At 40.9% G+C, this 27,529-nt stretch overlaps 1 protein-coding gene across 6 annotated transcripts in view; it reads right to left on the bottom strand.

Annotated features, from left to right (window-relative positions):
* The window catches only part of DDHD1 (DDHD domain containing 1), a 71,852-nt gene extending 50,270 nt beyond the window's left edge, over positions 1–21,582 (bottom strand). For 4 of the 6 annotated variants that reach the window (XM_040226416.1, XM_040226418.1, XM_040226419.1 and 1 more), the window contains exons 1-2: positions 20,511–21,582; positions 675–848 (exon numbers count right to left, since the gene is read on the bottom strand). In XM_040226416.1, the coding sequence (XP_040082350.1) occupies positions 675–848; positions 20,511–21,360 (1,024 nt within the window). In that variant the 5' untranslated portion in view covers positions 21,361–21,582. Of the gene's footprint in view, positions 1–3; positions 25–674; positions 849–20,510 lie in introns of all 6 variants that reach the window. The other 2 variants (XM_040226417.1, XM_040226420.1) reach the window with 1 other exon arrangement.
* Positions 21,583–27,529: the final 5,947 nt, after the last annotated feature.

Below are 27,529 nucleotides of genomic sequence, written 5' to 3'. Positions count from 1 at the left end.
CACCAGAATAGCTGATCCCACTGCCTGCAGTAAATGAACAATAGAAGTATTTTTAACTTGACCACACATTTTGAATTTTACTCAAGATCAGACACATAATGAAACACGATCATCTTGGCTAGTATGTAAATATTTTAAACTATTGCCAAAAAAAAAAAAGAAAATCCAAATGCTGAATAAGGAAATATAAGGAGTAGATTGTTTCAAATTAAAAATTGATATGGTTATCAATATCAAGACAGCTAGACAGGACTTACACAAAGGAAATTAAAGCTTTTTTAAACTTCAGGAGAACCAACATTAAAACATTAGCAAAACTACTCTTTCAATAGAATAACAAGGAATTTTTTAATAAGTTCAATTTTCTTTGATAACTAAAAAGCTACTCAAAAGGACTAATTCGTAAAGCATATTACAACAATTTGTACATTTATGGTAAATCATGTTAGTGTTATATCAGTCAAAGTACATGTTAAGTAAAATAAAAATGGAGATAGTTCAGAAATTTATAGCAGTTTTTAAGTTCTAAAACAATAATCAAATGTTTGAAATAATCAGAAATCGTATAAATTTTTAACACTTCTGAATTACTATTTCAAACTTAGGAGCCACTCTAAGTTTTATCAATAACTTACTTGTTTATAAAACATATTAAATGTATTAATTGGTCTTACCATCTTTTCCATCTATGGGTTTTGACACTTCAATATCAAAACTTTCCTGCATCTGCTGACCTCTAAAACGGCTAAGATGTTCTTGCTCAATTAAATTACTTTCTTCTTCTTCTAGTGGCTGCCAGGTACCATCAATAAACCACTGTCCACGCATTACTGGTATTTTATCAGACTCTGAAAAGGGAAACCACAGAATTATGTTTTATGATCCAACCTCCCAAGAAGTGACATACTAACTGCAAGTTTATATTTTGCTACTGCTATGGCAAAAACAGACTTTTGTGACCCAATAGAATCATTTAAAGTTTTAAATTTCAGATTTCAAGCCATAGTATATAATTTTTTTACAACATATAATTTTACTTGTATTAAATATTACACACAAAAGTTACCTGAGGTTAGAAAGGGAGAGGAGCAGTTATCTATATAACTGAGGCCCCAAGTAACCAAATCAGTAGGCTAAGCGGTTGATAAACTTCATGCAAGACTCTATTGATAATTCAAATGTCTTAGAAAATACTGAGATAAATTCCCACAAATAGTTTAGAAATAGTATATTGTAGTAGTGTGGTACATTCTTTAGGGCTGCTTTAGGGCTCCCAGTGAGCATACAGAAACAAGTGAAACCTTTAATTACAGTAAATTCCTCACCCATTTCAGGAAAAAATTGAGGAAATTTTTTTTGAAAAAACTGAACACTTTTTTGATTAAACACTATCTCCAAAACTTAATACTTTTAGTTCTTATTTATAAACCACGACTATCATCTAAGTTATCCTGAATTCTTTAAAAAAAACAAAAACAAACCCCATAAAGCAAAGCAAATCAACAAAAGCCTAAAAATAAACAGAGTTGGTGGTTTAGCTACACATAGAGAAATTACTTCAAGTTTGGATTCAAAAGATAGTAATTTGTATATATATACTAGGATATACCCTATGGACAGAAGGAACTGCAAATACATCTTAAACCTTTTGCAGTAGCTATACTAATCGCTAATGATTGTGATAATATTGGTATTGTTAATTTCAAAGTACAAGTATTAAGATGAATAATTAATTTTGTTAATATCATTAGAAACTAAGATTTTACTTTTTAGCACAAGTGAAAAGAGATATAAATATAAAATCAAAGAAATAAACCTGTATTTTAAATTTCAACTAAAAATGTCAGCATGAAATAATGATGTATATTTTCTCTTAAAAATATATATATATATATCCTAAGCTTTGTGTACTGAAAAGACCTAGAAAGAAAGACCAACCCTGTGTAAGTGAGCAATCATGATATAAAGATTGTGATCTCTAAATATCATTTCCCATTCCCATTAAAAGAAACCAATGGCCAATTCCTACTTTGAAACAGAAAATTTATTAGATGATCATGAATCACTTATACTAGACTTGTACTGATGTATTTAAAATCTATTATGTGTTTCTATTTTTTCTTGCATTATCCTTTATTCTCCTGTAGCAATTCTGCGATAGTCCAGTGTTTGATGTATTTGGTGGAAATTCAAAAATATAAATTCATTGAGAATTACGGGGTTTTAACATAAAGCACACTGCTGTTTGATTTTTTAATGGATTCTACTTTGTCTATCAAGATTACAACAACTGCTTTCTTATTGTTTCCATATTCCTGTGATGTTTTTGCACATCTCTTTATTTTTAACCTTTTTCACAGTTTTAGATGTGCTTTTCTTTTGACACGTGAGTTAAACCCACTTATGCTTACTGATATAACTGGTATGTTTGAAATATTCTTCTATAATCACTGTTTTTATTATTCCTATTCTTTCTCCAGTTGATGATTTTCCTTTTCAAAAAAGTCTTCCTTTGGTATTCAGGAATATTTGCATTTTTGGTTCTAGTGGTGACTTTTACACATTCATGTGTGTATTTATGTATTTTAAAGCGTCCTAAATCTCTTTTTTGTTTACTTAAACTTTTACTATGTGGTGTGTCCATTTTAAATGGTACCCAAAATTCCCACTTACTATTTACAATAGGGAATGATCTTATTCTATTTTTCCTTTGTCTCCTGACTCACATATAACAATTGTACCCATATCCCCAGCACTGTTTTAGTCTTGGATCTATAATCTATTAAATTCTCATTGTTTTTCTATAGCCTTGATACTTGAAGGACAGGTTGGCAAGCTTGAACTGTGCTTCCTTGAGTTTTAAAAAATGCTGTTTCACTGCAGCTTTCCTTTGTATATCATTTCTAGAGAAGTCAGATGCAAATCTAACTTTTTAATTAGTAATGAGTTTTTTTCCCCCACCAAGGGTCCAGAAAAAAATTTACCTTCAAAATCTAAAACAGTTTTTCTAGTCTCTAAACTCTAACAGTCTATGTCTCAGAGTTCATTTTTTTGGATCTATCTGCCAAGGTGGGTCCTTTTAATTTGTAGATTTCAGTTTTCCTCTTATTTCTGAAAAGTTTTCTTGGACTCTGGTTTAATATTTAGTTCTGCTTCACTGATTTCTCCTGCAGTCAATCCAGTTATAAATACATTGGGGCTTCCTTTGTCTATATCGTATTTTAAGCACTTTCTCTCTGAAGCTTTTCACTTCTTTCATCTCATTTTCATTCTTTTGGTTGTTTTCCTTTCTTTTATCAGTGCCCCTTACATCAACATTACTTTCATCAAGGTCCCTATTAGTATGCCCATAAATTTCAGAATATTTGGTGGTTGTGTTACATGTACAGTTTCTCTTGTTTTGTGTTTGCTTTTTAGGGAAGAACTATAATCAGTGGAAATGTACTGATTCACACTTTCTGCATTCCTCTTGCAGTAGCTTTGTATGGCATTTATTTCTGTCCATGAGTATTTTAGGGACAGACTTCTTAGTTTCAGAGTGTCTGCTGCTGCACATTATTAAGAGCAGCTCCTGTAGTGGTGGTAGGGGTGGCAGTGGTTCAGTGAAGACTGGGCTGGTGTTCCTTGTTTTTCTTTCATTTCTCCAGGACCTTTCATTTTCTCCTTACTTCTTTCCTCTTACTGTCATGGCTCCAAAGAGCAGTATCCTTTTCTCCTCTCCCACCGGCAATGTTTCTCTGATGCTGCTATTTCTGTCTCTCTCACTTTTACACACCCTCCCTATAGTTCAGTTCACAGTTCAGTTCAGTTCAGTCACTCAGTCGTGTCCGACTCTTTGTGACCCCATGAATCGCAGCACGCCAAGCCTTCTTGTCCATCACCAACTCCTGGAGTTTGCTCAAACTCATGTCCATCGAGTTGGTGATGCCATCCAGCCATCTCATCCTCTGTTGTCCCCTTCTCCTCCTGCCCCCAATCCCTCCCAGTGTCAGAGTCTTTTCTAATGAGTCAATTCTTCGCATGAGGTGGCCAAAGTACTGGAGTTTCAGCTTTAGCATCATTCCTTCCAAAGAAATCCCAGGGTTGATCTCCTTTAGAATGGACTTGTTGGATCTCCTTGCAGTCCAAGGGACTCTCAAGAGTCTTCTCCAACACCACAGTTCAAAAGCATCAGTTCTTCGGCGCTCAGCTTTCTTCACAGTTAGTGTTATTAATTACCAAGCTTCAAGTCTATGGCCATATTTTGCTTGTTGTGTGGGGGACATTTTCTTTCTGTGAGTGGTTTTCTGCTTCATTTTAACCTCTGATCTCTCTTCTTTCACTGTCTCTTAAAAAGCAGACACTTTGCCAACAAAGGTCTGTATAGTCAAAGCTATGGTTTTTCCAGTAGTCATGTATGAGAGTTGGAAGTGAGAGTTGGATTGTAAAGAAAGCTGAACGCCGAAGAATTGATGCTTTTGAACTGTGGTGTTGGAGAAGACTCTTGAGAGTCCCTTGGACTGCAAGGAGATCAAACCAGACCATTCTAAAGGGGATTAGTCCTGGGTGTTCACTGGAAGGACTGATGTTGAAGCTGAAACTCCAATACTTTGGCCACCTGATGTGAAGAGCTGACTCATTTGAGAAGACCCTGATGCTGGGAAAGACTGAAGACAGGAGAAGGGGATGACAGAGGATGAAATGGTTGGCTTGATGGACACGAGTTTGAGCAAGTTCCGAGAGTTGGTGATGGACAGGGAAGCCTGGCGTGCTACAGTCCATGGGGCCACAAAGAGTCAGACACAACTGAGCGACTGAACTGAACTGATAATGTTTGGCATGTCTACATATACATGGTTTTAATTTTATATTGGGGCTTCCCAGATGGCAGTAGTGGCAAAGAGTCTACTTGCCAATGCAGCAAACGCAAAAGATGGACATGATAGAGAGTCTGAACTGAACTAAGCCTCTCCTTGCTGCACTCTCCAGATTCAGAGGTTTATAGCAGTAACAAGAGCTGTTGTAACTTGCTGTTTCTTTACTTACAGCTAACTTAAAGTTTATGTTATTGTCCACCCTGTAGTAACGTTGGATGTGTCACCTATGTATGGTTTAAATGTATATGGCTTTTGAGGAAAATGTGTGGAGATTAACATTTGGATAGCTTCCATTATCCTCCAGATCCAAAAGCTCATCTCATTTAATCTTAAAGATCGCAATGACGTCCCCAGTTTTACAAATGCGTAAAATGAGTCTTAGTGAACCTAAATAATTTGCTTAGAGGCATACTGTTAAGAATATGAGAACCAAGTTTCCAACCAAAGTATGACTCCAAAGTTCATTCAAACTCTCTACCATACAATGCAACCTATATTCTTAAACAGGAGAAGTCCCATTTTAGCTCTCCCCCTAAGAAATACAGTCTAGTCAGCTGTAATTTTAAAAGAAATAATTTGGGAAATTTTACACTGCTAGGCTATAATGAGACTTACAAACCAGAGCCAAGCATGCTTCTCCATAAAAACCATGGAAGTTAAAAAGCAGAGTCAAAAAGAGTAAAACAAATTTTAGCATACATCTATACTCCCAAAACTTTTCTCTCTTAAGTCTAATAAATCTAAGCATTTATTCTTTTGGATGGATATTTTGGGAGCTTTACACCTAAGCTTTAAATTCCACCAATATGTGGTCAAGTACTACATCTTTTTGGTTCAGGCCTCTGTCTCAAACTCTAAACCCAAACATTCAACTGCCAATTAAATGACTCCTAGTAGAGCGACTTAGCAGCAGCAGCAGCAGAACAATTAATAGCTACCAGAATCACAAAAAGCCATGGGACACACGAAGTTTCTGGAAGAAACAAACCAGAATGCAAATCTGTTATTCCATCTGTATTCTGTATCACGACAAGTGGTGTACTGACAGTATTTAGCAGGTCACCCAAGACAGAAATCTGGGATCATCCAAGATGTCTCCTCTTTATATGTGCCTTACAACTATGACTGGATACACAATGAGTACTATTTATCTTCTAAGTCACCCTCAAATTACCCCTTACTCCTCAGGTTTTGGGGTGTGGTACTACTGGTATATAGGCCAGGGGATGTTGCTAAAGAGAACAGCTACCCCCAATCCAAGCTACAACAATGAATTATTTGGCCCCAAATTTCAATAATGCTGAAACTGAGAGACTCTGGCCTAGCAGTACTTTTTAAAACCTAAAAACACATGTATCTTTTATAGATCAATTCTAGAAATACTTTATAGAAACTCTTACAAAAATGCCTAAAGATATACTACAAAGGCATTTATCTCATTTTATAATAGAAAACAAATAAAATCAAACAAAATGACCTATAATTTCTACCAACAGATGATTGAATATATAAATGATGCTTGGCCCAATAGCTATTAAAAATATTCATTAAATACATCAAAATATGAATGGATAGTAATCCATAGTGAAATAATATTCAGAAGACATGGAATAATGTCTAAAATTAAAATGAAAAATTAAATCATAATACTACATGCATATATATTTGTGCATGTGCATATACAGTTATAAATAGTATAATCCTGTTTTATAAAAGTATACATTGGTATATGTACTGAAAATAAGTGGAGAAAAATACCCTAAGTTATTATTAACAGGTATCTTGGGGAGGTGGGACTATAAGGAACTTTCTCCTTCTACATTATAAATGTCTATAATGTTTGGCGTCAGATACGCAGATGACACCACCCTTATGGCAGAACTCGAAGAAGAACTAAAGAGCCTCTTGATGAAAGTGAAAGAGGAGAGTGAAACAGCTGGCTTAGAACTCAACAGTCAAAAAACAAAGATCATGGCATCCAGTCCGATCCCTTCATGGCAAACAAATGAAGAAACAATGGAAACAGTGACAGACTTTATTTTGGGGGGGCTCCAAAATCACTGCAGATGTTGACTGCAGCCATGAAATTAAAAGATGTTTGCTCCTTGGAAGAAAAGCTATGACCAATCTAGACAGCATTTATAAAGCAGAGGCAATATCTGTATAGTCAAAGCTATGGTTTTTCCAGTAGTCATGTATGGATGTGAGAGTTGGACTATAAAGAGCTGAACGCCGAAGAATTGATGCTTTTGAACTGTGGTGTTGGAGAAGACTCTTGAGAGTCCCTTGGACTGCAAGGAGATCAAACCAGTCAATCTTGAAGAAATCAGTCTTGAATATTCATTGGAAGGACTGATGCTGAAGCTGAAACTCCAACACTTTGGCTACCTGATGCAAGGAACTGACTCAATGGAAAAGACCCTGATGCTGGGAAAGATTGAAGACAGGAGGAGAAGGGGACGACAGAGGATGAGATGGTTGGATGGCATCATCGACTCGATAGATATGAGTTTGAGCAAGCTCTGGAAGTTGGTGATGGACAGGGAAGCCTGGTGTGCTGCAGTTCATGGGGTCGCAAAGAGTCGGACACAAGTGAGCGACTGAAATGAACTGATAATGTTTGGCATTTCTATATATACATGGTTTTAGTTTTATATCGGGGCTTCCCAGATGGTGCTAGTGGTAAAGAATACACTTGCCAATGCAGCAGATGCAAAGATGTGGGTTCAATCCCTGGGTTGGGAAGATCCCCTGGAGTAGGAATCCCACTTTAGTATTCTTGCCTGGGAATTCCATGGACAGAGGAGCCTGGCGGGCTACAGTCCATGGGGCTGCAGAGCTGGACACGACTGAGCACGCACAGTTTTATATTCAGTGTGATTAATCTTTTTAAATTTTTAAAAAATTTTATTTATTTATATTTATTTTTGGCTGTGCTGGATCTTTGTTGCTGTGTATGGGCTTTCTCTAGTTGCAGCAAGCAGGGGCTAGCTACCCTAGTTGTGTTCAGGCTTCTCATTGCAGCGGCTTTTCTTATTGCAGAGCATGGGCTCTAGGGCACTTAGGCTCAGTAGTTGCAACACGCAAGCTCTACAGTTTGAGTTCAGTAGTTGTGGCATATGGGCATACTCGCCCCATATCATGTGGAATCTTCCCAGACCAGGGATTGAACCTATGTCCCCCGCATTGACAGGAGGATTCTTAACCACTGGATCACTAAGGAAGTCCTGGTGTGGTTAATCTTATGTATCAACTTGACTGGGCCAAAAGCTACCCAGATATTTGGTCAAATGTTCTGGGTGTTTCTTGACGGTGTTTTAGTTTTTATTTATATTTCATATTTGAGTACAGTCTGTTAGCAATGTTGTGATAGTTTCAGGTATACAACAAAGTGAATCAGTTATACATACACATCTATCCATTCTTTTATAAATTCCTTTCCCATTTAGGTTATTACAGAATATTGAGCAGATTTCCCTGTGCTATATACAGTAGGTCCTTGCTGGTTGTCTATCTTAAATACAGCAGTGTGTACATGTCAATGTGAGGATGTTTTGGGGTGAGATTAACATTTAAATCCATAGACTTGAGGAAAGGAGACTGACCTTCATAATGTGGGTAGGCAGCCTCATCCAGTCAGTTGAAGGCCTGACTAGAACAAAAGGCGCATGCTCCCTCAAATAAGAAGGAATTCTATCTGACAACCATCAAGCTGGAATATTAAGTTCTTCTTTTTGGTGATCTTTGAACAGGGATACTGGCTCTTCCTGGTTTTAACAGTGGCCGGTTGGCCTATGGATTTGAATTGGGACATCTCTGCAGATTCTAGACTTGCCAACTTCCCTAATTACATGAACTGATTCCTTATAATCTCTTTTATTCTCAGGAGAATCCTTATATATTCAGCAAAAAAAAAAAAAAAAAAAGATCACATATTTTGGAAGAAACTGCTAGATGCCTATCCTATATCTATTCTCTCTCTCTTTCTTATAGCAGAACACCAATTTATCCAGGGCAGTAGTATGCTCAATAAAAAGACCAGTTCTAGTCTTCTTGGGCAACTGGGTTTGGTCATGTGATTGAATCTGGGTGACAGGATACAGCAGTTTACTGGTGGTATAGCTCTTTGACCTTCCCCTCTTACCTTTTCTGCTTCCTATGTCTTGAGCTCTTAAAGCTCTCTTAGATCAAGTCACAAATGAAAAGCTGAATAGCAGAAGGGACCTCCATTCCCGATTACAGTGGAGCTGCCACAAGGTCCGAACTCTAGATATCTATACTTCTTTTAGCTAAAGCCTCTGTTTTAGAGAAATGGACCCTTTTGTGTTTAAAGTCACTGTTATTCTGGCTTTTAAAAATCATAAGCAATAGAACCTCATGCTGATAGGGACTTGCATAGATATATACTTAAAATGTCACTTCATTTTGTAGTTAAAGGAATAGACCTAGATACATAGCCAGGGGGCAGAGACAAATTTTTCAAAGGGCTAATAATGGATAAATAGGCTATTAACAAAGGTATTATGTTTCATTTATAACAACACTTATCAAGAGTCAATTTAAACTTAATATAAAGACTAGTACTTATCATGACTACTTGCCTGGAAGAAAACAACCAGGTAATTGTAACTCTTAGGTAAATCATGATAAAAGGCAAGTCTTTACTGGACCCAAAAGAAAAAATTTGGGTCTTCCTTGACAAGAAAACTATTGCAAGGTGCATTTTCCACTATGAACACTTCATTAAGCAAGCCTGAGTGGCACTTATGTGTGGGTAGAGGAATTCTGGCAATAAACATTTTATGTATTAAAAAGCTACACTTATACCAGAAAGCAGAGGGAACAATTATAAGATTCCTAAAGGACTATTTTCAAGAACGATTTCAACCCGTATCGTATGATATGCACAGAGAGAAAGTCTTGGCACTTTTCCTCCAGCTTAGCTATGTCCTTACAGGTTTACCCACTTAGGGTCCAAAGTATGCCTATAATTCACGACTCTAGAAACTTCCAGGGAAAATTTGACCGCACAGAACTTAAAGAGGAAGGAGGTCACAGAGTAATGGAAAACAGGAATGGCAGAGTGCTGCTATTCAGTGGAAGAAGAGATAAGCAAGGATGAGAGACATAAGAAAAGCAGAAGACACAAGGAAAAGTGAAGGAGATATGAGAGACGAGGCTAGAAAACGAAGAGGTGGAAGGTTAAGAAAAATACATTGTCATTTAGTACAGCTTGTTGTAAACCTACTATCCAGTACTATACACTCTGAATATACTTTTTATAGAATTAATGCTGTAAATGATGGCTAGGGTCCCAGATCAACCCCACAGAGGCCCACTTAAACCATTGAGGCTAACATATTGATGAACTACTTCTACCAAGCTGTCCTTTGTAACAGAAAAAGAAGGGGTTTCTCTCTGGTTCCAGTGTGCTCACCTTCTGCATTCTTGCAGTGTGTGAACTGTAATTTTTAGCAGCACCCAGGTGCTAACAGCAGTGGCACCTTCCCATGGTCAGCTTCAGCCAGGTCCACAACTCTCCAGATAGTTTCACAGTGGAATATCACCTGCCAGCCACCTCCCCTTGAACTACTTCTCCTACACCCCTACAGGCAGCCTGTGGTGAGTTCCAAAGGAAGCCTTCCCCCAGCACTGGTGATTTCCAGCAGTCCCAAAGGGCAGCACCTGAGACCGCTGCCACACTCTCTGGGTCAGAATCTCAGCACTGAGAGGTAACAGCCTTTTCCTTGGGTGCTCTAACTCAGTCCTAGGGATGGTGGCTGCTACCTGCATCTGCTATTTCTGATGTTTCATAGAGAATAAACCACAAATTTGGGAGAGGGGTTATTTTTGGACTGAAGAAAAGGGAATGGGAGATGTCACAGAGGAGATTTTGATTATATGTTTAATAAGCTAAGCAAGGGAGAATACTGATTGTTGGTTATGTAATCTAGACTTTTGTGCATATATGAGATAATTCACATTAAAATCAATATTAAAGTTAACAAACTTTCTCAAAACATGAGTGACAGAGTAAAAACATTATGTATGAAACTAATTATGTTTAATTGGTAAATAGAATGAAAGGTAGTAAATTAAGAACTAGATAACAAAACGCTGCCTTCCATTCTAATACCTGAACACTTGCTCATTTACTAGACAGGAACTATGTTCTAGAGGAATGCTGTAGGACAAAGGTAACTAAACAGTCACTGTCCTAATCATCATTTAGCTTGGCTACAAATGTTACGACTCCAAAATTTCATTAGTTGTGAGCAATCATAAAAAATTCTACCGTATGAAAGAAATACCTATACCTCAAAACACATTGGGGAATCCCACCTGAAAGTAACAATTACATTAAAAATATAACTTAATTTAGGCAAAAGCTACTGTTAATATTTATGACTCACTGAGTTTAAATCCATTTCATAGAGGTAAGAAACTCTGGACAATATAATTATACCTTAAATACTATTCACTTCTTTTAAGAAACAAGACCATAGGGGTTTTAAAGAATATATTTCTTTAAATATAAGACATTTCTTATGTCTTAATTAGTATAACTATAAAGTTGAATAGTTCAGTTCAGTTGCTCAGTTGTGTCTGACTCTTTGCAACCCCACGGACTGCAGCACGCCAGGCTTCCCAGTCCATCGCCAACTCCCAGAGTTCAGTTGAATAAATGGTTTGTGTGAGTTGCTCAGTCGTGTCCGACTCTTTTCAACACTATGGACTGTAGCCCACCAGGCTCCTCTGTCCATGGGATTCTCCAGGCAAGAATACTGGAGTGGGTTTCCATTCTCTTTTCCAGGGGATCTTCCCAACATAGGGATTGAACCAGGGATCTCCCGCATTGTAGGCAGATTCTTTATCATCTGAGCCACCAGGGGGTACTTAACATTAAAATGCATTGGTTGTTAAAATGCAAACTTTCCTGACAATCTATCCTAGGTGAATCAGGTAGAAATGAGATACACCTGAGGGACCTGCCTATTAGCAATTCTACAGAATAAGAAAATAATGTACTCGTGTCTAAAATATTAACTGAAAGTTGATCATCTGTAGTAAGTAATAAAATACAATGCGAGATTGCATTTATCTATGTATATCAAGGCTCAGAAGTAACTTCAACTCTGTTCCTTGTACTTCACCTAAAGTTATTTTTGCAGCTCCTTCTATGACATATGATTTAGAATTTTATGTTTTAGCACAGTTCATCCAGTTCTTTGTCCTGTATCATGTTTCCCAAGGACTATCTGCATCGATGTTCAGAATGATGGTTCTCTAAGAAGTAGCCAAAGAGGAAAGAGTAATATTAGAGTTTTCCATTCACACAGTTAAAATCATACTTTCGCAAATAAAAGCTTAACTCTCAATAGATGGCTATTTGGAAAAGCCATCTATTCAGATGGAATTTATAGTTCTTAAAGAGTCCAGATATCTGAGGTCCTATTTAATGCATTGGAGAAAGAAACAGCAACCCACTCCAGTGTTCTTGCCTGGAGAATTCCAGGGACGGCAGAGCCTGGTGGGCTGCCGTCTATTGGGTCACACAGAGTCGGACACGACTGAAGCGACTTAGCAGCAGCAGCAGCACCAGGGTACAGAAATACTACTAACATTATAATTTCCAAAGGCTGGCCTTGCCTCCAATAGTCAGTCAAGAGAGTTTATTTGACTATATAAGTGTAATGAATATAAAGATTACCTAGATATAGCTAAATGTAACAAGCACTTAGAACAAATATTAATGATTGTATAGTTTATTCTGATGTATGGTAATCTGGCAAAATTAGAAAGCAATACAGAATATAGAATACAGCAATATAGAATGCTACATGCCTATATCAATATTTCTACCAATTTCCCTTAGTTCTCTGGCACAAGCAATTTCTACTTTTCACCACTTTGAATTTCACCTGTCCCCTAAATCAGGGATATCAAAAAGTATCTGCATTATGCTTTTCATCCTATTAATCCACTCTTCTGTCAGTGATTCAACATCTTTTTTTAAGCACAATCTCCCTTTACCAAGGCAAACTAAAAAAAAGTAGATTTGTAGATTATATACAGTGGCTATAAAAATGTTTTTCCCTGTTTTACTTTTTAACTGAGCTTTTAGGAATATATTGTGGCAAAAAAAGAGAAGAAATTGTATCTATACCCTTTGTCAGTGTTGAAGTTCTTCTTGATAAGGTGCACAGTTTAAATTTCATCAGACTCATGAAAAGATAAAGGTCTTGGGTCAGATTCCCCAACAATCAGGGATTCAAGAACTGCCTACCCTCCACATCTCTTCTGCCAGTAATCTTCATCTTAGGTTTCCTGTGAACATATGCTGCATTCCCCTCTCTCCTTTAATCCCCCTACTCTTCTCACCCAGTGACCGTAATTCTCAGAGGATTTCATGATCACCACAGCATATCCAGCTTTTCCTTGTTCTCTACAGAAAAGAATCAGCCCTAGGGTTTCAGACATCAAAGATCTTAGCAAAGCAGAAATTAGAGGGTGTGATGTGAGGATAAAAGACCCAGGAAATACAATTTGGAAAAGATTTGTGACCCCACGGATTGTAGCCCACCAAGCTCTTCTGTCCATGGGATTCTCCAGGCAAGAATACTGGAGAGGGCTGCCAAGTCCTTCTCCAGGGCATCTTCCTGACCCAGGGACTGAACCTGCATCTCCTGCATCACAGGCAGTCTTTACTGTTTGAGCCACTAGGGAAGATATAATTTGGGAGAACGAAGAGTACAAAAAGTCTTTTTAAAGGCAAAATAGTAAAGGAAGAAAGAAGAGAAGATGGTGATGACAGATGGAAGAAAGAAAAACATACTAATCACTCTGAACATTTATATAAAGTAATTTGCACAACATGCAATATCACATTTGAGCTGTACACAAACAAGGTGGATCAATAACTGATATCAGTTTTTAGTTTTTAAACTAATGGCACAATGCAAAGGGAAAGAAAAGTCCTGAATGCCTCCATTGGGTAGTGCCAACTCCTGCCCTCCGTACAAGTCACCCACTATTCATTCATTATCTTTGTGCTGTTTCAGTAGGTCACTGAAAAATAGTCTAAAGCAGGCTTAATCTGGAATGGAGCTCTCAGAAGACTTTTGCCAGGGTTCTATACCTGAACAAATAGAATTCCAGTGATACCCAAGGCTGCTTTCCAGGCTGAACGAATGGGAGATAATGCAATTCTACGACAGTTTTTCAGAGTCAGGCTGCCGGGCGCCAGCGAGAGGAATCCTGCCTGTGGCAAAGGTCATGAGGAAGGAGGCCTGACATTACGCAAAGCGGGATCAAGCCTCAGGGGTCCCCCTGGACATTCTTGAGCATCTACCCCCAAAACCAGAGTCTGCCTACCTTACTGCATTACGCTTTCGTCTACACTGCTGACATTATGGGGGGCTGTCCCCCACCACCTCTCTCTGAAAAGGAGCTAACTTACAGCTCCAGTTAATAAATCTCCTGGGTGTGACAAGAGTGTTTCAGTCCACAAGCTCCTCTGATGGCGCTCTAGCCTACCTGACAGGTTTGTCAGGCCACCTGTGATTGTTCACAGCCTCCCAACCATGAGAGGCACGAGATGCTCTAAACTTTCTAAAACAGATTCTGAGAAGTTAGAAAATTATTAGTACAGTATTAGCGAGTTAGTTAGAAATTATACCGGTGGAGGGTTTTCATTGTTGAGCCAATATTTGCTGCTAAGTCTCCATATCCCTTGCCCCTTATACACATGAATATAACTAGCATATAGGAGAAATAAGTATTAACCTTGATATTAATCACGTTAGACCTTAGGCTAAGTAAATTCTTTTCTTGATTATAGCCCACTGCACCTTTACCCTGTAGAAATGCAACTTTATCTGGTGCCTTAGGAGGGTGGTGCATGACTTAAGAAAAATCACCTTTGGAGAAAATACGTTTTCTGGTTGACTAATCATCATCAGTTCAGTTCAGTTCAGTTCAGTCGCTCAGTCGTGTCCAACTCTGCGACCCCATGAATTGCAGCACACCAGGCCTCCCTGTCCATCACCAACTCCCGGAGTTCACTCACACTCATGTCCATCGAGTCCGTGATGCCATCCAGCCATCTCATCCTCTGTCGTCCCCTTCTCCTCCTGCCTCCAATCCCTCCCAGCATTACAGTCTTTTCCAATGAGTCAACTCTTCGCATGAGGTGGCCAAAGTACTGGAGTTTCAGCTTTAGCATCATTCCTTCCAAAGAAATCCCAGGGCTGATCTCCTTTAGAATGGACTGGTTGGATCTCCTTGCAGTCCAAGGGACTCTCAAGAGTCTTCTCCAACACGACAGTTCAAAAGCATCAATTCTTTGTTGCTCAGTCTTCTTACAGTCCAGCTCTCACATCCATACATGACTACTGGAAAAACCATAGCCTTGACTAGACGGACCTTAGTCGGCAAAGTAATGTCTCTGCTTTTGAATATGCTATCTAGCTTGGTCATAACTTTTCTTCCAAGGAGTAAGCATCAGAAAGGGTCATAAAATGTTAGCAGGCCTCTTGGCCAGAAGATGATGTAAATCACCTGAGAACTTTGTATAGCGGAAGGAATGCAGAAAGAAAGCATGGTTTCAATAAGGGTCAGGACTGCTGACCCCGCGTGACTTTGTATTTTCCATTTATCTCTATGTATAACTAAAAGTATAAAAGCGGCCCTGGAAAATAAAGAAATGGGACCAGTTCCTGGAAAGACTGGTTTCCCCCGTGTGGTCTTTTCTCGTTCTCTTCTTTTCCGGCTGAATATCCATCTGGAGCGCGGAGGCTCACCAAGCCTACTAATTTTGCCTGGGCTTCTAAGATCTGAACGGAGGGGGCACTTTGTGTCTCCACTCCTTAGGGAGACCGGGAAGACGCCTGTGGCCTACGTAGGTGGTGCAAACCCCTTGTCTCGGGGTTTTAATGGTTCTCCACATAAACAAAGTTATTAAGCCTCTTTTCTCCACTAATTTTCCTACTACACTATTCTTTTCTAATCTCTTTCCATATCTTTAATTAAACAATTTTCCTCTAGACGCCGACTCCGTCCCTGCTTCGAATTCCCTAGATCCACCGGGGCTGGACCCCGGCATCAGGTGTCTCTAGTCTGTATAGTTCTGCTTTACTGGAGGCAGAAACTGATCAAGAAAGATTACCTTCTAACAGCTTGGACTCTATTAATTTCCCATGATACCCTGTGATTCATAAAGGATTATTACTTATCAAGGTTGCTGCTGCTGCTAAGTCGCTTCAGTCATGTCCGACTGTGCAACCCCAGAGACGGCAGCCCACCAGGCTCCCCTGTCCCTGGGATTCTCCAGGCAAGAACACTGGAGTGGGTTGCCATTTCCTTCTCCAATGCATGAAAGTGAAAAGTGAAAGGGAAGTCGCTCAGTCGGGTCCGACTCAGCGACCCCATGACCTGTAGCCTACCAAGCTCCTCCGTCCATGGGATTTTCCAGGCAAGAGTACTGGAGTGGGGTGCCATTGCCTTCTCCGCTTATCAAGGTTATTAACCATTAAATAAAAAAGACCCAAGAGACGTTACAGCTGTGCCAAATTAATAAACATCATATAATTTGGGTACCTGCAGAAAAAGCTCTAATTTTTCTACCTTTTTATTGGGATAATATTTTCTCTTCAATGTGTCATAAAGACTGATTAATTTCTGAAGTATTTGAAACTGCAAATGGTTTAGGATAATAATGCATGTAGGTCTTATAAGCACAGAAAAAGAGGGGAGGGTGGGCTAAGGGAAGCTGTGGCTTATAATTAATAACTGCTTCTGGAAACTACACATTCATATAAACATTTGGTCAATTAAAATAACTTTATTTAGTGAATGGAAATTAGTAATATATATTCCCTAGTGCATGCTGCACACATCACTGCTACCAGAATTGCTTTAAAACTATTCTTAACTCATCAAAAATCTCTATGATGTTCTAAATGCCTTCCCATAAATACTACTAAATGCTTTGGCCACTTTCTTGCTATTACTCCTGACAAACATTTATAGGATATACATATACATATATGTACAGCTGACTCACTTTGCTGTGCAGTAGAAACTAACACAACATGCTCAAGCAGTTATACTCCAATAAAAATTAAAAAATAATCAGAATTTAATTGGGATGCCAGGTTCATAGCAACTTACATCTTTCTTTTTCCAGATAATCTGAAGATTAGCATTCACATGATTTTTTTCCTTAAACTTTTTATTTTATATTGTGGTAGCTGATTAACAATAAATGATTTTTAAATTAAAAAAATTTTTCACCTGTGATTAGGTAAAGACCAGTGAAAACAAACCTAACAATTTGAATACCCAGTCTTACTAACCTTCATGTGAGTTTCTACAAGTAAGGTATATTGCTTTCTGAGATCCACACAGATATAGTTAACACCTAGTGCTTGAGCCACCATTGTTCTAAGCATGTTATAATGCTAATAATTCTCAAAACAAGCCTATAAAGAGGCTACAAAGAGCTTAGTTGAAACATGGGGAGTGAGGGAGTTTACTCAGCCATTACTCAGCAATGATCAATTTTTATCTAAAAGGTCCACATGCAGTCAGAAAAACATCTAAACAGTCAATAAAACAAAAATAAGCTTCCTATAATTAATACTTCTTTTCATATGTAATAACATTGGCTTCTAAGCTATGGTAGACAAAACTTCTGTTCCCCTTTCCAATTCATGTACTCCAAATTGGTTCAAATTTTACCTATTAGAAAGAAAGAGTAAAAATAAATTAACAGCTTTCTTTATAGCTAACTTATTGGTTTCAATACCCAGATAAAAGTGGACTCAATTAGGTCACAAAAGTCACTGGAATCCTATCACCATGGTATGTAGGAACTTACTGGGCTTTTTCAAAACTTTTATCAGTAGTCAGAAAATTTCCAGAAAGGTTTAAAAAGTAAAATAAGAGAAAGGTCAGAAGCTGCAAAATTTATAAATTTTTCCATTTGAAAAGGCTGAAGAAACCATACTGGGATTGAACTCTCCTTAGACCGTGTGAAAACTTATGTAATAATACACTGAGACCTGAAAAACCAATTAGAAGGGAGTTACATGGGATTTTGTGAGAAGTAGTAAATCATGGACAAAAAGCATTATTGCATTTTCATCGTAACTAATATTAAGCCTTGGGATACAATCCACATACTGGATCCACATACTGGATTGTATCTTGCAGAAAGCTATCTAGAAAATGCAAAAATGGAGTCAAAATAGGTGTTGCTGTTATGCCAAACAAAAATTAATTTATAAGCTATAACTAGTCTACTGGTGATCTGATTTAGGAAAGATGATTTGAGAGGACTAAAACCACTTTTCCTTTCAGGTTAATTTTTGTAGGCCCTTACTGTTGCTTGATTTATGACACTAGCATTCTAATGATCTTCTCTACCTGTCCAATTCAGCCTTTGTGTTGTCCCTAGTCACTTAAGTAATAGCCTTCAAGCGTTTGGTTCCCTGCCGTTCAACAGGGTAAAGTCCAAATTCCCTAGCACTGCATACCCGCCCTCCTCCTTTTTCTAGCTACTCTCCTAAACGTAGCACTCACAAGGCAGGGGCTTCCTTCACAATCTCTTGTCTCTGATCAAACACCTCTATCTCTGTGGTGGTCAAACTCCAAAGCTAGGCTCTGTGTTTTGACCCCTGCAGGTACAGCCCTAGTTTCTTCAAAATGCCATGCAGTTTCATGCTTCTGTATCACTGCATATGCCTTTCTGTTTTACCATTTTCCAGCTGGGTGACCCTGGGCAAGTTCATTAACTTCGCTGAACCCTGCTTCTTCATATAAAGAACATTAGCACTCATTTGCTATCACTATGAAATAATGAATGCGAAAAGTCGCTTTGTAGACAGTCAAGCACTATGCAAGCATTAACAATCTTATCATAAATCAAAAGAGCACGCAGTATTCTTGGTAACTATACTTTAGTTGACCTAAAAGGGTAAGATTCATCTCTCGGTTTCCAGCCCCCTCTCCAAGAATGCCCTGCATTTTATCCCACTTTCTGACTCCAATAAGTCCTTGTCCTTCTGTCTTCAAAAGATAAAAATCTATCATGATGTCTAGGTCATCTGAAGAAAAAGACAGTGGGAAGCTCTGTCTTTCCTCTGTCCTTTCCTCCACCTTTCCTACTGCCTTCACAAGAGTACTGTGTGATGCACAAATACTGTCAAAAAGGAAAAAGATGAATGAATGCGTGAATGCAAGCATATCTTGTCCTTTGTGAGCTTATAATCAAAAGAAGTGAGTGACATGGTGGGTCCTAGATGAATCTGGCTTTATGAAAGTGGTAACAATTGCCTTCAATGTCATCTTAAAGGGAAGTAAGAAACTGAATTTCCTGCTACGCTTGTTTTACTTGGTGATTTGATACGTATTGTAATTGCTGTCTTCGTGACTATGCGTAACATGTGAATGTTTTAACATTATTAGAATCACATATACAATTCAATACCTGTTTTTAAAAAATTTTCTGCACTAGGCCCAATGAAAACATGAAGATAAAGATGATGGATTTTCCCATTAGATGCTAAACATACAGAAAGGAAGCTAAGTCATCAATACATGTAATTAATACAAGGCAGAATGTTATAAGGTGTATGGAAGACCTAAGGCTAGTGACAGTAAAGGAAGACATCTGAGCTAGGGCACTGGGCCCATAAAAATTACAGCTATATATTACAAATTACTGGGCACCAATAGCTTATGTACCATCAAATATTTATTTTACATATAAAATATCTGTTACATGCAATGGCGGATATTTCTGACAGCCTTCCTCCTTAATCTAATTACAAACCTAACTGCATTGTTATCTAAGGAATAAGGACTTACTATTCACATGTGTGCCAAACACAGCTCCCAGGCCCTTAAGCATATTACCTCATTTAATTTCCGTAACAACCCTACGACATAGATACAATTATCCCTGTTTTACAGATGAGAAAACCAAGGCCCGAGCCTTGAAACTTTTCAACGTTAAGAGGCCAAAATGAAAATATGTAAGCGAGGACCTGAGAGAGAAATATGAGTATTCCACATAGAGTGTGAGCGGACCCACTTGTCACAACTGCTTCGAGCAGCGCTTTTCCACCTCTCCTGAACGCACCGGTGAGAAAAACCTTTATCCCTTCCCTTCCCGCCAGGGATTAATTTTCTTTCCCCAAATCCATAACGGAACCGTTATTCAGATTCTCTCAAACATTTCCAGTCCAGAAGCCAAACCGGTATTTAAATCATAAGCAGTGCAGGGTAAACGAGACCGAATCAGATCCCTGGATGGACAAAGCTCAGGTAGGAATCACGAAATTAAACCTTTCGGGTTGGCCATCCATTCCTGGACCACCTCCAGGGGGTGGCTGCAGCACCCGGCTTACCCAGGAGGCGCTACCTCGGCAGTATCCTCTCCTTCTGACCCCAGGCGACTGGGCTTTTGCCATCTGCTCGCTTTACCCTTCACCTGCCGGCGCTTGCCTGCACGGTCTCCATCCTGTTCGGACCAATCGCCAGGCCTCACGCGCCTCGCTCTCCCCGCAGTTAAGTTCCAAACCCACCCGGGTGCGTGTCGGCCCCTGCAGAGGCAGCCCGTCCCGCTCCCTCCCCCGGCCGGCTACTCACGGTTCCAGTACACCGGGTAGCATTCTCCTTGGGTCACATCCACCTCGTAGAGGCCGCCCCGCACACACACCCGCTCGATGTTCACCAGCTCCTCCATCTCGCGCCCGTGCCCCGCAATGCGCCGGCAGAAGCCGCAGACGCGGTCCTCGTCTTCGTCCTCCACGGAGCTGGAGGCCGGACCCGCGGGAGAGGCCGGGCCGCACACATGGTCGCCGTCCGGGTCTTGGGCCCGGGCTCGGGCCCCCGTGGCCTGCAGCAGCGTTCGGAAGGCGAGCTCGATGCGGAGCGAGTCGTAGCCGATGAAGGGCTTCCAGGTCTTCTTGTCCTCCTTGTAGAACCAGCGCACCTCCTCCGGGCCCAGCTCCGTCACCACCTCGTATCTGTGCCGGGCGGCCGCGCCGCCGGGCCGGGTGCGCTTCCTCTCCCCGGGGCCTCCTCCAGCCGCCCCGCCGCCCCCCGAGTTCGACGGGACCAGCGGCGGCTGCTGAGGCGGGTGCAGCGACGAGGAGCTGCCGCCGCCTCCACTCTCGCCCTCGCTGTAGTAGCGCAGCGAGGAGCCCGACTCGGCCGAGCTGAAGTCATAGTTATCGTCACTGAGGCAGGGGTCCAGCGCCAGGTGATGGTTGTGGTCCTCCGCGCCCGGCGCCAAGTGCAGCCCGGGCTCGCCGCGCAGCAGGGCCAGGGGCACCTCGTCATCGCCAGGGTCCCCGGCGGGCAGGTGATCGAAGCGGCAGACGCTGCCCCCGAACGCCGGTTCCGTGTCCGAGCCCAGCTCCCAGGCGGCGCCGTCGCCGCCCCGGCCGCCGTTACGCTCGGAGCTCCGCGGAGACCCGTGGCCCGGGTAATTCATGCTGTGGAGACGCCGCCGGCCGCCCGGCTCGGCGCTGAGCCGTGGTCCCCAGCGCTTCCGCCACACATTCAACGTCGCGGCCCTCTCCACCTGGAGTTTTTAATCTTTCAAATCCCGAAGGGGGCTGCGGCGGTAGAGGCAGCGGCGGCTCCGCCCCCCTTAAGGCCCCCAGCCGCCGCAGCCGCGTGCCGCCGCCCGCCCCATTGTCACGCAGCCCGACGTAGGCGGTGCTTGCCCCTGGGCCCCGCCCCGCCGGCCGCGCGCGCCGTCCCGGAAACCCTTTCTCAACCCGCGCAGCGCGGGCGTGGCGCCCGTTGCTTCTCCCGCCGCGACATCCCGGTCAGCTCAGGATTTTTCAATTCTCCTCGCCTCCGCTCCCATTTCCCTGCGGCGCTGCTGCCTCAGCCCCCGCCCTTCTGAGGGTCAGAGCCCAGGTGTGGAGAAGCTTTACCGGATTCATCCTTGCAATCTGGGTCACGAGCCAAGGCTTAAGCTACCCTTCGAGAGGGCCCCGGGAAATTGGATTCTCCTGACACTGCTTCTGTGACCTTAGGCCTGCCTGCAGCCCTGGGTGGACCTTATCAGCCACCTGGCTCCAGTCCTTTCAGAATTGGCCCACGCGAGGACACTCCACTCCTTGCCCACTGATTGCTAAGTGGCGTCTCCACTCCCACTCAAACCCAGGTCTAGATCTGCGTTCATATGCCGTCTGGTATTATTGTTTGTCTTTCAATACTTATTTCCTGTTTTCTCAACGTCGTGAGGCCCCTGTTGGAGACCGAGTCTGTATGTCTCAATCTCTCCCACAGTGGATGCACAGTCAATGTTGATTATAATAAGGTCAAGTCCAGCCAGTTATGATAGATTACTAAATTGAAAACCAGAAAATCAGCTTCTAGAATTAGTTTTGATAACTAGCTACGGCTAGTTACTTAACCTCCATCTTTCTGGTTTCCTCATCTGTAAGATTAAGTAATTATTGGACTAGGTGATCTCTTGAAAAAAGTATCATAGCAATGTGATTCTGTAACCTTCAAGTTTTCTTCCTGTTCTCTATGCATCTCTGGTTCTGTGGCTCCTTTTCTGGAACAGGCTGAATGCTGAAGCTCCCCTATGTGATTCTTTAACACTAAAGAAAAAAAATGACACTTAAAAAAAAACAAACTTACAAATCCAATCACCCTATGTTGAGAATCCAGAGAAAAACAATCTGTAACATCAGTATTCTCAAGATCAGACAATATTCAGCTTTTTGTTTTAAGATTTTTTGATGTGCACCATTTATGGAATTTGTTACTCATTACTCCTATTTTATATTTTGGTTTTTCGGCCCTGAGGCATGTGGGATCTTAGTTCCCTGACCAGGAATTGAACCTGCACCCCCTGCATTGGAAGGTGAAGTCCTAACCACTGGATTGCCAGGAAAGTCCCAATATTCAGTTTCTTCCCCCCACCCCGCCCCGATCTGTGGTGGAATCAGACTGATAAGAGAATTTTTTCTTGCTCTTGAGATCTAACCTGTCATTATTTAAAGGACATTTTAATTATTTAAAAGATAATTTAAATTCTGTTTTAAAATGGCATTGTTTCCCATGGGCAGGTACAAAGTACTATTGGGGTTCATGGCTTGGTAGGTAGAACTTAGGTATCGTATCTGCTCCAATTTGTGCCCTTGGCTGAATAATTTTGCACAATGAAAAACCAGCTGGACATTGCAGCCCTGACTCAGAGCATGTAAGATCAGAGCACTTGTTTCTGTTTATGTTGCTTTCTGAGTACCCTTGTGTGTCAGTTTCTTCCCCAGTCTTCTATGGACAATTTTCAGAATCTGAAATAAGGTCCGACCTTTGATCTATTTGTTATCCATTATAGCATTAATTCTACAGTGTTTTGACGTCACCTATGCAGCAGAATCTAAATGTGCTAGATTCTAATTCAAAGAGAATGGGAGAGACTCAGTTCCTTCAAGGATCTTACTGCCCAGTGGGGGATACATACAAGTAAACATATATGGTATAGTACAGGGTGCAAAGTACTATATGTGTGTGTGTGTGTGTGCTAAGTTGCTTCAGTTGTGTCTGACTTTTTGCCACCCAATGGACTGCAGCCCACCAAGCTCCTCTGTCCAAGGAATTCTCCAGGCAAGAGTACTGGAGTGGGTTGCCATGCCCTCCTCCAGGGGATCTTCCTGATCAGGGATTGAATCCAAGTCTGTTACATCTCCTGCACTGGCAGGTGGGCTCTTTACTGCTAGTGCCACCTGGGAAGCCTGTGCAAAGTACTATAAGTTCAGTTCAGTCACTCAGTTGTGTCCGACTCTTTGTGACCCATTGGACTGAAGCATGCCAGGCCTCCCTGTCCATCACCAACTTCCAGAGCTTACTCAAACTCATGTCGATTGAGTCAGTGATGGCATCCAACCATCTCATCCTCTGTTGTCCCATTCTCCTCCCGCCTTCTGTCTTTCCCAGCATTAGGATCTTTTCCAATGAGTCACTTCTTCCCATCAGGTGGCCAAAGTATTGGAGTTTCAGCTTCAACATCAGTCCTTCCAATGAATATTCAGGACTGATTTCCTTCAGGATGGACTGGTTTGATCTCCTTGTAATCCAAGGGACTCTAAAGAGTCTCTTCCAATACCACAGTTCAAAGGATCAATTCTTTGCTCAGCTTTCTTTACAGTCCAACCCTCATCCATACAGGACTACTGGAAAAACCATAGTTTTGACTAGTTGGACCTTTGTTGGCAAAGTAATGTCTCTGCTTTTTAATATGCTGCCTAGGTTGGTCATAACTTTTCTTCCAAGGAGCAAGTGTCTTTTAATTTAATGGCTGCAGTCACCATCTGCAGTGATTTTGGAGCCCAGAAAAATAAAGTCTCTCACTGTTTCCATTGTTTTCCCATGTATTTGCCATGAAGTGATGGGACCAGATGCTTTGATCTTAGTTTTCTGGATGTTGAGTTTTTTTTAAAAAATGTAAATGTATTTATTTTAATTGGAGGTTAATTACTTTACAATATTGTATTGGTTTTGCCATACATCAACATGAATCCACCACAGGTATACATGTGTTCCCCATCCTGAATCCCTCTCCCTCCTCCCTCCCCATACCATCCTTCTGGGTTGTCTCAGTGCACCAGCCCCAAGCATCCAGTATCATGCATCGAACCTGGACTGGCGATTCATTTCATATATGATATTATACATGTTTCAATGCCATTCTCCCAAATCATCCCACCCTCTCCCTTTCCCACAGAGTCCAAAAGACTACTCTATACATCTGTGTCTCTTTTGCTGTCTCGCATACAGGGTTATTGTTACCATCTTTCTAAATTCCATATATATGTGTTAGTATATTGTATTGGTGTTTTTCTTTCTGGCTTACTTCACTCTGTATAATAGGCTCCAGTTTCATCCACCTCATTAGAACTGATTTGGATGTTGAGTTTTAAGCCAACTTTTTCACTCTCCTCTTTAACTTTCATCAAGAGGCTCTTTAGTTCCTCTTCACTTTCTGCCATAAGAGTGGTGTCATCTGCATATCTGAGGTTATTGATATTTCTCCTGGGAATCTTGATTCCAGCTTGTACTTTATCCAGTCCAGCATTTCTCATGATGTACTCTGCATAGAAGTTAAATAAGCAAGGTGACAATATGCACTCCTTTTCCTATTTAGAACCAGTCTGTTGTTCCATGTCTAGTTCTAACTGCTGCTTCCTGACCTGCATACAGATTTCTCAAAAGGCAGGTCAGGTGGTCTGGTATATCCATCTCTTTCAGAATTTTCCACAGTTTATTGTGATCCACACAGTCAAAGGCTTTGGCATAGTCAATAAAGCAGAAATAGATGTTTTTCTGGAACTCTCTTGCTTTTTTGATGATCCAGTGGGTGTTGGCAATTTGATCTGTGGCTCCTCTGCCTTTTCTAAAACCAGCTTGAACATCTGGATGTTCATGGTTCCACATACTGTTGAAGCCTGGCTTGGAGAATTTTGAGAATTACTTTGCTAGTGTGTGAGATGAGTGCAATTGTGCAGTAGTTTGAGCATTCTTTGGCATTGCTTTTTTGGAGATTGGATGAAAACTGACCTTTTCCAGTCCTGTGGTCATTGCTGAGTTTTCCAAAGTTTCTGGCATATTGAGTGAAGCACTTTCACAATGTCGTCTTTTAGGATTTGAAATAGCTCAGCTGGAATTCCATTACCTCCACTAGCTTTGCTCGTAGTGATGCTTCCTAAGGCCCACTTAACTTTGAATTCCAGGATATCTGGCTCTAGGTGAGTGATCACATCATTGTGCTTTATCTGGGTCATGAAGATCTTTTTTGCATAATTCTTCTGTGTATTGTTGCCACCTCACCTTAATATCTTCTGCTTCTGTTCGGTGCATACCATTTCTGTCCTTTATTGAGCCCATCTTTGAATGAAATATTCCTTTGATATCTCTAATTTTCTTGAAGAGATGTCTAGTCTTTACCATTCTATTGCTTTTCTCTATTTCTTTGCATTGATTGCAGAGGAAGGCTTTCTTATCTCTCCTTGCTATTCTTTGGAACTCTGCATTCAACTGGGTATATCTTTCCTTTTCTCCTTTGCCTTTCACTTCTCTTCTTTTCTCAGCTATTTGTAAGGCCTCCTCAGACAACCATTTTGCTGTTTTGCATTTGTTTTTCTTGGGGATGGTCTTGATCCCTGTCTCTTGTACAATGTTATGAACCTCCGTCCATAGTTCTTCAGGCACTCTGTCTATTAGATCTAATTCCTTGAATCTATTTGTCTCTTCTACTAATTGTATTATTGTAAGGGATTTGATTTAGGTCATACCTGAATGGTCTAGTGGTTTTCCCTACTTTCTTCAAGTCTGAGTTTGGCAATTAGGAGTTCATGATCTGAGCCACAGTCAGCTCCCAGTCTTGTTTTTGCTGACTGTATAGAGCTTCTCCATCTTTGGCTGCAAAGAATATAATCAATCTAATTTCAGTATTGACCATCTGGTGATGTCCATGTGTAGCGTCTTCTCTTGAGTTATTGAAAGAGGGTGTTTGCTATGACCAGTGCCTTCTCTTGGCAAAACTCTATTAGCCTTTGCCCTGCTTCATTCTGTACTCCAAAGCCAAATTTGTCTGTTACTCCAGGTATTTCTTGACTTCCTACTCTTGTATTCCAGTCCCCTATAATGAAAAGGACATCTTTCTTGTGTGTTAGTTCTAGAAGGTCATAGAACTGTTCAACTTCAGCTTCTTCAGCATTACTGGTTGGGGCATAGACTTGCATTACTGTGATATTGAATGGTTTGCCTTGGAAATGAACAGAGATCATTCTGTGGCTTTTGAGATTGCATCCAAGTACTGCATTTTTGACTCTTGTTGACTATGATGGCTACTCCATTTCTTCAAAGGGATTCTTGCCCACAGTAGTAGCTATAATGGTCATCTGAGTTAAATTCACTCATTCCAGTCCATTTTAGTTTGCTGATTCCTAAAATGTTGACGTTCATTCTTGCCATCTCCTGTTTGACCACTTCCAATTTGCCTTGATCATGGACCTAACATTCCAGGTTCCTATGCAATATTGCTCTTTACAGCATTGGACTTTCCTTCCACCACTAGTCACATCCACACCTGCATGTTGTTTCTGCTTTGGCTCTGTCTCTTCATTCTTTCTGGCGTTATTTCTCCACTGATCTCCAATAGCATATTGGGCACCTACCGACCTGAGGAGTTTATCTTTCAGTGTCATATCTTTTTGCCTTTCATACTGTTATGGGGTTCTCAAGGCAAGGATACTGAAGTGGTTTGTCATTCCCTTCTCCAGTGGACCACATTCTGTTAGAACTTTGACCTGTCCATGACCTGTCTGTCTTGGATGGCCCTACATGGTATGGCTTCATGGCTTTAATGGTTGTATTGAGTTAGACAAGGCTGTGGTCCATGTGATATTGGTTAGTTTTCTGTGATTGTGGTTTTCATTCTGTCTGCCCTCTGATGGAAAAGGATAAGAGGCTTATGGAAGCTTCCTGATCAGAGAGACTGAGGGGGAAACTGGGTCTTATTCTGATGGGCGGGGGCATGCTCAGTAAATCTTTAGTCCAGTTTTCTGTTCTTGGGCGGGGCTGTATTCTCAGTGCCCCCAACCCTGCAGCAGGCCACCACTGACCCATGCTTCTGC

Source organism: Oryx dammah, unplaced genomic scaffold, assembly GCF_014754425.2.
Source record: "Oryx dammah isolate SB20612 unplaced genomic scaffold, SCBI_Odam_1.1 HiC_scaffold_26, whole genome shotgun sequence".
Classification (NCBI taxonomy): Eukaryota; Metazoa; Chordata; class Mammalia; order Artiodactyla; family Bovidae; genus Oryx; species Oryx dammah.
This window is presented reverse-complemented; position numbering and strand designations above follow the sequence as displayed.